The sequence below is a fragment of the Perognathus longimembris genome, chromosome 9 (genome assembly GCF_023159225.1).
Source record: "Perognathus longimembris pacificus isolate PPM17 chromosome 9, ASM2315922v1, whole genome shotgun sequence".
Lineage (NCBI taxonomy): Eukaryota > Metazoa > Chordata > Mammalia > Rodentia > Heteromyidae > Perognathus > Perognathus longimembris.
The window spans coordinates 72,240,237-72,251,561 of NC_063169.1; the positions used below are offsets into that span (position 1 = coordinate 72,240,237).

At 51.1% G+C, this 11,325-nt stretch overlaps 1 protein-coding gene across 15 annotated transcripts in view; it reads left to right on the top strand.

Moving 5' to 3' along the window:
* Afdn (afadin, adherens junction formation factor) overlaps positions 1-6,497 on the top strand; it is a 117,460-nt gene extending 110,963 nt beyond the window's left edge. For all 15 annotated transcript variants that reach the window (XM_048354440.1, XM_048354438.1, XM_048354446.1 and 12 more), the window contains 2 exons: positions 2,819-2,903; positions 4,500-6,497. In XM_048354440.1, the coding sequence (XP_048210397.1) occupies positions 2,819-2,903; positions 4,500-4,653 (239 nt within the window). In that variant the 3' untranslated portion in view covers positions 4,654-6,497. The remainder of the gene's footprint in view (positions 1-2,818; positions 2,904-4,499) is intronic.
* Positions 6,498-11,325: the final 4,828 nt, after the last annotated feature.

The window sequence follows — 11,325 nt, forward strand, 5'->3', positions numbered from 1 at the left end:
TCTGTCATTCACCAAATCACACGAAGTACTGTTGGTCTTGGCTTTCATTCTCTGCCTCTTTCATTCTTTGCCTGCCTTTGATTGAGCAAGTGCCTTTTCATACATTTTAGTGTCTCTAAAGGTGAATGTTTACATTATTGAAGGCAAGTAGAACTTTTGGCTCTGTACCAAGTGGCCCATGTAATGAACTGTGTCTTTTGTGTGGCTTCATTGGGTGGTTAAACATTTGCACAGCTTGTTAAGAGCCAGGCTTCTTGGCCTAATGCAGACTGCCTTGCACCAGAGGCCAGACACCGTGGTCATCTGGAACTTCCTCTCCTCCCTCTGTCCCTACTGGTTCCATTCATTTCCATTACCTTCTTCCCCCAGTAAACAGAAGCACCAGTAGCAAAGCCTTACTGGGATTGCAGCTACTGTTAGCTCTTACCACCCTTTGGCCTGACTTCTGGAGCCCAGAGGCTCCTATCACAGGCAGGACACGGAGGCGGCAGCCCTGGGCTCAGTGCATAGGCCATGGCTGCCAACTACTTAACTGGATCTTAGACTTAAGGTGTCGCTGAATTATATCCACATTGAGCTTTTACATTGACCGTGCTATAAATTAGGTGGAATTGCAACACCGATATACTAGCAGTAGTTCATATTTTAGCGAGTACAAATGATTCTCAGTTCTCTGTCATCCTGCTTGAATATATAGGACTCAGCAGTTGTGACAGAGCTGGCTTTTCTAGACTTAGGGTAGCCTGTTTCTTACATGACAGATGAGTTTGGGCAGAATTCTTCATTGCCACCTGAATCAGTGCTTTAATTAACTTTGAAGGCACAGAGTATAATATTTTGGGCGAGTCACTCTAGAAGCCAAAATTAAATCTTGTTTTATAAAATCTATATGAATAAATATTGGGAATTTGGTGCCTTTTAAGACATTTATGGAATTACAGTAAATTGTGAAGCATAATGTTATCAGCCCTGTATCTGATTTTGTAAGCGGAACCTTAAATCTTTCCTAAGTGTCATGACACAGATTTGGTAGCAGCAGAATACCGTAGTTAGGACTCTCTCCTAGCTATCTAGGTTTTCAGTCACACCACACTGATCCTTCCTCTGGCTCTCACCTAAAGCGCCACCTAGAAGCAGGTTTCAGCCTGCATCCTCTTGCCCAGCCTCCTGAAGGGGTCAGCAGCCCCTCCCTCCCTGCAGAGCACACGCTGGCCTCTGTTCACTGGGCCTCACTCCCAGGCCGCCCCTGCTCTCCCTGGAGGTCTCTGCTGAGGCACGCTTCTGCATAGGGGACATGGCTTCTTCCACAGGACCATGTGAGGAGCAGTCAGAATGAACAGGACTAGAAGTACTTCAGCATAGCAGCACATTCTTTTAAAAGATGTGTTTGTATTACTAAAGCTCTTTGGAAATTACTTGTTTTGGGCAGTATTCATGTGTAGTCAACTGAAAGTTTCTGGTATTCTAACAAACTCTCAAAGCTCTGGCAAGTATGAAGATATATTTCTGCTGGTGGAAGAAGCCAATATCATTCTCAACAAAGCTCAAAAGATCCAGCACAGTATGTTTTTAAGCATAAAATGGCGAAACAGTTTGGAATCAAAATTGAAAACAAACCATACCCACTCTGCAGATGATCTGTGGAGGATTCCCTGGAAGGTGGGGGTAGTGGGGGGCAGAGGTGTTGGTGGTCATCTTTTGAGCCTTGGCTGAGCATGGCACCCTCTGCCACTGGGGAAGCTCCTGACGGGTGAGGTGTGTGCCAAGACCTCTGTGCTGTCCCAGACCTGCACACAGCTCTTCCTATGGAAGAAAAGTCCGCCTCCTGTCTTGATGTCATGGAACCATTTCTTTGCCTATTTCATGTACTAATGTGTGCTGACTATTTTGAGTAGTTAGTACTGTAGTGTATTTTATAAGTGAAGCTCTTTGAATTGTGAAATTTTCTTTCTTCTTAATATTACAACTAGAATAGTATGAATACTATTTTAATGCATTCTGGTTTTCGTGACCTATTAATTACTAGTGATCTTATTATCATGCATAATGGATGCATTTAAAACCTTTTATCTGCATCATCTCTCTTGACCCTCAACAATCCCCCCACCAAAACCTCAGAAGAGTCCCTGGGACACACGTGCCCTATTGGTTGACATCGTCTCCAGGCCTGGTGGGTCAGCGGTCCCGGCAGCCGCTCCTCCTCCTCCTGCTGTGAGCTTTGCTCTCATTTTGCCACAGGTTGCATATCTCCAACACCAAATAAGGAACAGGAGGGGTTTTGTTTGGCTTCTAATTATAGCCATTTATCCTGGAAAAAAAAAATTCAGTCGTTACCCTGGGAAAAAATAGAACTTGAATCATGTGGCTTCCATTTTTTCTTGGTGCTAGAGCTTGAATTTAGGGCCCTCCATTTGGTGTTTTCATTCTTAACTGGCACTCTGCTACTTGAGCCACACTTGCCGCTCCAGAATACTTACTACTTAAATCTCTGGAGCCATATTTGTTATAGGAACTCTTAGTGTCAGTGTGTTGGGTGTTTTGCTGACCTCCCTGTTTAAAGAGGACTCCTTTTGTCTTAGAACTTACGGTAATTAGGCATGTTAGCTGATTGTGTTTTCTCGAACACCTCCATTATAGTTTTACACACACAGGTCACTCAAAAGAGTAGAGTGACTGGTGGACCTTTCATCTAATATGAAGAGCCTTTTGCTTTTTATTCAGTAATTATGTTTCTTTCCCTCGTGGGCGGTGCATCTTTTTCTCAAGTGAGGCTTTGGAAATAATTACTTTTAACCTGTGCTTTCTTTTTATGGAAAAGGACCGCCCTCTTACACGGGGTCTGCTGGGACAGTGACAGGAGCCCATGACGCTCCTCGGGACCCAAGAGAGAAGCTCGCTAGAAGGTACTTAGAACTGCACCGCCGTGACAGTGGCTGTGCTCCCTGTGCAGGGTCTCTCTCAGTGTCTGGCTGGATTGAAATCTCAGTCTTCATTGTCGGCTCAGGTGGTTCCCATCGAACAGAGTCGTGTGCATGTGGGTGTGCATGTGGGCTTTTGAAAGTGCGTATTTCTCACACAGTTGCATTTCCCCCAGTCACGTAAGTATGGGGCTTCTTGGCCAGGACACTGGCCTGCTGCATGTCACCAGAAAGGACAGGCGCATTACCAGGATTGGGACCACGGGCCACCCTGCCATGCACAAGAAGGAAACAGGCTTGTCGATGCAGAAATGCCACTCCTGGGGTTAACCTTCGAAGTGGCCTTATTGCAACTGTTCTTAAAACGTTGACACTAAATCAGTCCCATTTTATCACTTATTAAATTATCACTTACTAAATGAAGTATGTGTGTAGATGATTCAAATACAAGTAAGGCTCATAAATGCTGTATTTTAAAATGCTGCCATGGAGTTATTTGGTGTGATATACCTGCTTGTTGAAATTACACTCACTAGTGCTTTAGAAAGGAGAGCGTGTAGCTCATTTTTCTACACAGATTTACTACCTAGTTCATTTAATAAAATAAACATAATTACTTCCTAGAGTCTTACTGTATCGCCCAATCTGGCATCAAATTTGTGATCTCCCTTCTGTGGCCTCTTGAGCACAGTGATTATAGGTAGGTGCCACCACACTAGACCTATACAGGCCTGTACACGCTGGGGGCTCATGCCTGTAATCCTAGCTACTCAGGAGGGTGAGATCTGAGGATCTCAATTTAAAGCCAGCCTGGGCAGGAAAGTCTATGGGATTCATCTCCAATTATCCATCAGAAAATGGGAAGTGGTGCTGTGGCTCAAAGTGGTAAAGTACTAGCTTTGAACAGAGTCCAGGGATAGCACCCAGGCCCCAAGTTGAGGGGCCTCAACTGACCAAAAAAAAAAAAAAAATTCAGTAAATTTAGTCAGAAATCATGTGAACATGTAGGCTTTAAAGTTCATGTTGCTAATATAATTCTGTTATAGCAATGATGTGGGCATCGTTCTGTTTCAGATAGCACCAATGAATGTAATATAGTAGCATTCAACAAAGAATGAGTCTCGCGGATAATTTTAATTAATTGAACATTACCCAGATTTACCAAGTGTAAGGTTTGCCAGAAAGGAAACCCACCACATGGTTCAGGCAGAAAGCAATTTATTGCGGGGGAAGCAAACTTCCAGCCCACACAAGATGGAGGCGTGGGGAGACGGGGGAAGGAAGAAGGGAAAGAGAAAACAGTAAGAGAGAGAGAAAAGGAAAAAGAAAAGGGGACTGTGTTGAGCCAGATTCTATATGGAAAGGCGGGAGGTATGGCCAGGAGAATTGGATGTGACCTCAGACTAGGAGGTTACTGCCTCCAAGTGTGCCAGTTACCTGGGTAACTCAGGTACTGGGTACAGACTTAAAACAGGTGGGGGGCATCTGCACGGAGCCCTCCCAGGTGTGGACCTTACACCAAGTTATGGGCAAGTTAATTGTATTTTGATAAATAATGTTTTGTATTTCTTTCTTGCCTAGCCACGATGCAAACTTGCCTGGAATTTCCGGAGCCCCCGAAAACCTGACATTCAAAGAGCGCCAGCGCCTCTTTTCTCAAGGTCAAGATGTGTCTGATAAAGTGAAAGCTTCTCGTAAACTAACAGAACTTGAGAATGAACTGAACACAAAGTGAGAAAAGGAGAAGGGCACCTTGTGTTCACCCGAGTAAGCCCAGCCAAGGCTTTGCGGGCGTGAGCCTGACAGGCGGGGGGGGGGGGGGGGGGGGAGTTACATTTTTAAATTAATTCTGTTTCTAAAGTGATTGTGATTTAGAGATGTTCCAGTTCTAAGACATCTTACTTACTTTACCAAGAAGTTACCCTTTGTATAATTTGAGCTCTGATTCTTAGTGATCTACTCACTGTGAAGGGCCCTTTCAGTTTCTTCTTGGAGTCTTGGGCCCAAGGGGCAGTATGAAGGGCAGTCGAGAAAAAGATAATGGGGTTTACCTCTCCCCATCTACCGTATCCTCCCAAGGAGCACACACCAAGAAGTTCTGCTTCTTTTGTTTCCTAAAATCTTTATTTGGCTCCCAGGCAGACAGTAGCCGACTGTTGAGAGCACTGTGTGCTGCACTCTAGCGCCCGGGGCCTGCCCGCGGCAGGAAGGGTGGCCGCGCTCTGCCCCTCCCGCCCTCGGGCCGTCCACCGCAGGATGCCTTCCTGTCGGCCAGGCCCCCGGGACGCCAACTTCCTAGGGCAGAGGGCGTGAGCGAGAGTGAGCCCTCCCGGTCAGTCAGGAGTATTTGATTAAGTTAAAAGAATGATTCATATTTTAGAGTTCTACAGGACAGAATTTTGTGAATTTAATCTTAGGGGATTTTACTTTTGTTGTTAGACTAATGAATGCAGTAAAAATTGAAGATGACAAGTTTGCAGGTGTTCCCATGGTCTCTAAGAGCTCTGTAACTAAGCCATGTTCCTGTGGGACTGTGCTCAGAAATACCCAGCAGGGCGTTGGAGACCCTGGAGTGACACTGAAGATGACTGTTGCTCCGAAATCTGAAAAGAAACATCTGTACCAATATGCTGTCAGAAAAGAAAGGAATTTGCTTTTATACATCTGCAACATCAATATTACAAGAGTTATGGCAGTTCTAGCTGTGTTTCTTTTATAGTATAAGAATTATTTAATTTTAATTTGTGAATTATGAGTTATCACTGTCACTCCTTCAGCTGTAGGTGTGTGGCTGATGGTGGGGGGTCAGACCTCAGTTTGTTTATATATGTGATATGAAAAAGATAAATGACTTTGTGATTTTAAGCACATGTCCTATTTGACAAAGCCCTACTGTGGGTCCAGATGATCTTTCTGTACCATCCTGTTCTCTTATATATCAGGAAAATTTGTGCACTTTCGAATAAAAGAGCAGAAGTGTTCGCCACCCTAAAAACCACTTTTAATAAGAGTTGTATGATAAATGGTTGAAAAAGTGAAAGTGTAAATATTTTTTATGTCTATCAGGGTTCCTATTTGAAAGTGTGCTTTTTGCCTTTTCCTCTGTCGGTAAGAGTTGAATGGGCCTGAGAGTTGATGAAGGATTTGCCCATTGCCCCGGGAAACGCAAGCTCCTCCTGGTGTCTGGAGAGCACTGGCAGCCTAGGGTGGTGCCCACACTTCCCTGGCGAGGACGATGCAGATGATTGTAGGACGACAGGTGTACAAAGGGATGTGCAAACCTCTAAGTCTGCATCTAGCCCATGGCAGAGTCGATTTGGCCACCCCTGGACAAGGAGGTCAAATGTGAATATGTGTAAAGGCACATTTCATAATGTGCATTACTATGGAAAAACATCCAAACTGCTGTAGTTTTCCATTTCTACTGTATTCCAGTTGCGACCTATTTTTAATAAACTTTGTATGTATTTAAGACAATTTGCTGTTGTTTTCAAAGTGCTGACAAAGTTTATATTTGTATTACCAGCCTTCCTTCCCCAGGTTTGCACCTGTCACTCATTAAACTATGCTTCGATGTCAGTCCCGTGTCAGGCAGTGTTTTCCGTCTGGGAAGAGCTCTTTCTTTACTTGGTGACACAGCCGTCTAGGACTCTTGGGGACTTTGACGTGGTCTGTGTGGCCTGTGGCCTCCCCGGCCTTCCTGACTCCTGCTGTGTACGTGGCAGTCTCAGGTGGCCCCTGGGAACACGTCTCACGTACACTGCCCTGTCACTCTGAAATCCCTAAACCTACCTACTGATGAGCAGATTGCAGGCGTGTGAACACGCAGGCGTTTACTCAGGTAGGTGAGGTGTAAAGGGGTGTGTGGTCCTGAATTCAGGGAGGGAGCAATCTGTCACCCGGCCAAGTCAAATTCTGTGTCCAGCAAGGCCTGTGCAGACTGGTCCTGAAGGCCAGGCCCACCCTCCCACCCTGCCTCGGGTGGAGCTCCCTCCCCCCTGCCCTCTGCCCGTGTGGCTGGTGAGCAGCGGGCTGGGGAGGGCTTCCGTGGTGGGAGGGAAGGAATGCAGGGGAGGTTGTGGGTCAGGGGCAGGAAGTTGCAGATAGACAGGAGGTATAAGTAATACATCTCAAATGTATTACACAGCAGGATGCTGTCGTCAATAATGTGTTCTAAAAATGAAAAAGGGGCCGGGAGTGGCTTAGTGGCAGAGCGCGCGCGAAGCCCTGGGTTCGATTCCTCAGCACCACATACACAGAATAAGCTGGAAGTGGCGCAGTGGCTCCAGTGGTAGAGCGCTTGCCTTGAGCAAGAAGAAGCCAGGGACAGAGTCCAAGCTTGATCGCCATGGCTGCTCGCCACGCCCCCATCGGCGGGCACCTGGTGCTCACCACGCCCCCATCGGCGGGCACCTGGTGCTCACTACGCCCCCATCGGCGGGCACCTGCTCGCCACGCCCCCATCGGCGGGCACCTGGTGCTCGCCACGCCCCCGGTGGGTGCTCGCCACGCCCCCATCGGCGGGCACCTGCTCGCCACGCCCCCGGTGGGTGCTCGCCACGCCCCCATCGGCGGGCACCTGCTCGCCACGCCCCTATCGGCCCATGGCTGCCATCCACGCCCCTATTGGCCGATGGCTGCTTGCCACGCCCCCATGGCCTGGTGGCTGCTCGCCACGCCCCCTCCCCCGCCGCTTCCCCTCGTCGCCCCCGGAAACGGAGATGAGGCCTGGAGGTGGTGGCGGTGCCGTGCGGGGTTTCTGGGAGAAGCGGGCGAGGCAGCTGCAGCGTCAGGTGCAGGTGGGTATGAGAAGGGCCTGGGGCCGCGCCCCTGCCCACAGGCCTAGGAGACGGAGGCCATTGGGTGGGTCCGGGGCTCATACCGGACTGAGCACATCTGGGCTTCCGGAACCCCAGGGGTGGCAGGCCTGTCTCCTCGGATCCCTCCCCGCCCCCAGGCCCTGTCCTCCCGCCTAGAGCGCTGGGGGCACCGCGCTGCACCGGCAGGGGCCCGGGAGGCGGCAGGTGTGTTCAAAGGCTGCAAGGTGAGTCGCCCGGAGGCCAGGCGGGCACCGCTCGAGTGTCCTGGTCAGTGGAGGCCGGCGGCTTGCTTCAGAGACAGTGGGGGGGGGGGAATCCCTGCGGCACACAGGAAGCCATCTAGACGCCCAGGCAGCCCGACCTTCAGGACTCATCTCAAGGTTGAGGAGCTGCTACTGGAGAGAGCTTCAGCAAGGCACCACCGGCTCCCTTGGTTGAAAACGACATGGGGTGGAGTGGGACCTGGAGGCTGCATGCGCCACGCCCTGTGGAAGAGGACTCCAGGTAGAGGGCGAAGAGCCAAGAGCTCCGTGGATCTGCCACGGGACACAACGATTCCGGGCCTCCAACTTGTCCTTAGAGCAGTCACTGAATGAAGACGCGGTTACTCCAGAGAGAGCACAGAAGACCCTCGGGTAGCCAACGCATCAACACCCGGCTGCAAATTCTACTACAGGGCCACGGTATCAAAAATGGCACAAAACCGAGAGCTCACGCCTGTTATCCCCGTTATCCTAACCACTCTAGAGGCTGTGGTCCTGATTGCAGTTTGAGGCCAGCGCAGGCAGGAAAGAGATGTTCCCAAAATAACCAGCAAAAAGTCAGTTGGAGGTGAGGCACAAGTGATAGAGCACTAACCCAGCAAGTGAGCACAAAGCCCTAAGTTCAAACCTCTGTACAAGCAAAACAAAAACTCCTCATGATTCTAGCACACTGTCATATTGACCAACAGAATGCAGCGCAAAATCTAGAAATAAGCTCATGCAGCTACACATATCTGGTTTTTGTTTTTTGACAAAGACACCAAAAACTCATACATTCTAGAGAAGATCTCTTCAAGAAATGGTGTTGGGAAGCTGCTTATCCGCATGCAGAAGACTGAAACAAGACCCATTATGTCTCACCAGATAGGAATAAAAAATTCCAAATGGATCAAAGATCTTCAGGTAAGATTTGGAAAAACTGAAACTGCTAGAAGAAAACGCAGGAGAACCCTTGACAGTATCCCAGGTTAATGCTTTTCTGAATAGAATGTCAATTGATCAGGAAATAAGGCAAGAATTGAAAAGTGGGCTGCAGCAGTTTAAAAGCTTACGCCCAGCCAAGTAAGCAATGGCCAGATCGGCACAAAACCCACTGCATGGAAGAGAAGCTTTGCCAGTTATTTCACGGGATAAAAGGTCTATATGTATGTATGTATGGACTGAATTTTTTTTAACATGAAAAGACCAAATAGCCCAATTCATAAATGCGCTGAGTAAATAAATTGAAGTTTTCAAAGGAACAGAGGGCTAATACACAAAGGAAATGCAAATCAAAACACTGAGTTCCCCGCCCCTGTCAGAATGCACACGGTCTGTCATCGAGGGACACAAACCAGTGACGGGGCAGGGAGGGTTCTAATGTGACGATTGCCGACGGGATTGCAAGGTGGCGCAGCCAGTGATGGAAATCAATGTGAACAGGATATCTGTTCAGAGCAGCACAATCCACAACTGACACAACGCATCATCAGCCTCGGTGACCCCTCGCGCTGATCAGAAGGCCAAGACAGCATGGCATACGCAGATGATAAAGAAGCGTGCGGTAGTGTCATTTGCAGGAGAGAGGATGGAGCTAGAGATGGTGGTGAAAGTCAGCCGCTGCCTGTGGTTTCTCATGTGTGAAATAACGTCCTGAAGAGTGAATGACAGGAATGCAGGTCCCGTTCTGTTTGGGGGGGGGGGGGGGCAGGGCGCGAGGGGAGGGCTGGTGAGTCTGGTCCGTGCTTTTCTACCCGTGCATGGACATAGGCTCACCGAGCGTGTTCTAAGGGAAGGGTGGAGGAGCGGAGCAGCGGGGCGACTTGAACAAAGTCCACTGGCTGCACATACGTGTGAGGATATCAGTGTAGCAAGAAAAACGGCGAGGGGGAAGGAAAAGAAGTGGCGCTCCCTAAGAGCAGGGGTTCCCCGAGCCTCCTCCGATTGGCACATGCGCCATCGTGGGGGGGCCTCCAGCACTGAGCCACAGGGGAGAGTTGGGACTCCCTTCCTGCACCCGTCTCCCTGTAATAGTTGGACCAGATTACCGGGTCCTACTGCTCCCCCCTAAACGGATTGTTGAGCCCAGGCTCATGACAGGAGAGGCAAGCTAAGACAAGGCCAGAGGCAACCACCCCACCGAAGCCGGCCCTGGCCTGGCAGCCCGGGAGGGGAACGACGGCCCGAGCGGTCCTGGAGGTGGTCAGGCCCGAGGCCACGCCCCCCCCCGTGGCCACGTGAGGTGCCGTGGCTCGTGGCCGGAGCAGCCTGCCTGGATGGGGCCATGTTGTCTCTTTTGGGCTTTGTCGGGCGCACTGCCGGTGTCTGGGTGCCCAGACGACTGCTTCTAAGGACGGCACCCACCTGGCCTTGGGGTTAAACAGGGCATCGTGCTGCTCAGCCAGCGTGTGAACCCCTACCGTGCCCTGCCCCGTCTCCGTGGCCTGGGAAAACTTTTCTCCCCATTCTGGAATGTTCCTGTGGCTGCTTCTTCAGCAGCCTCCCAGCCACCTTTGCCACCGCAGGGTTCAAGTCCGGGGGCTGCATCCCCCACCCCCCCCACCCCCGCGCTCAGTCTGCCCTGGGGCGCACAGGGGGCAGGAGGGGGGGGAGGGGGGAGCCCTGGGCCCGCACGGCCGTCCTGTCCTCCTGGGTGCAGCAGCCCTGGGCTCCGCTCCCGCCTCCCGGCTGCTCTGCGGGGCGTCCCGGCCTCGGACACCCCCCGTTTCCACTCGGCCGAGGGCCGGGCCGCTCACTTTCCCGCTTGGATCCTTGGTGTAGGTCAAAGAAGAAAGAATAGTTGAACTGGAAACGGAAAATGCCGTTCTGCATTTGAAGCTGGCGGAGGTACTGCTTCAGGCCGAATGGGGTGCGGTGAGAGTGATTTCAGCGGCTAAGGCTGGGGTGGGGGGGGGAGGGGGGCTGGCGGGCGGAGGAAGCGCGGGGAGCATGGCCCACGTGGAGGCCGTCCAGCCCTGAGGTCGTAGGGCGCGGGTCCCTTCACGAGGGGGACCCCCACAGACTCCACCTCCCCCAGAAGGCATTACCTTCACACCTGCACTTTGGGGGGCTTCGCTCCGTAGCATCGCCACCCCCGCTCCTGAGACCACAGGCCAGGCTCCAGTGCCACGGGACGGGCCCCGCACTCGCCCCTGCATGCCACACGGAGGCACGGAAAGGTGGACCGCGTGGCCAGGGCGGCGCGGGGAGACGGCCATCTTCCGGGGTGCGAGCGGAGGGGTGTGCGGAGGCCTGGGCCCAGCCCGGCGCGCCCTCAGCCCCGAGCGGGCTCGTCGGTGCTTTGGGCCTGGCGACTCCGCGGTGGTCGCCGTGACTGTGGAGAGA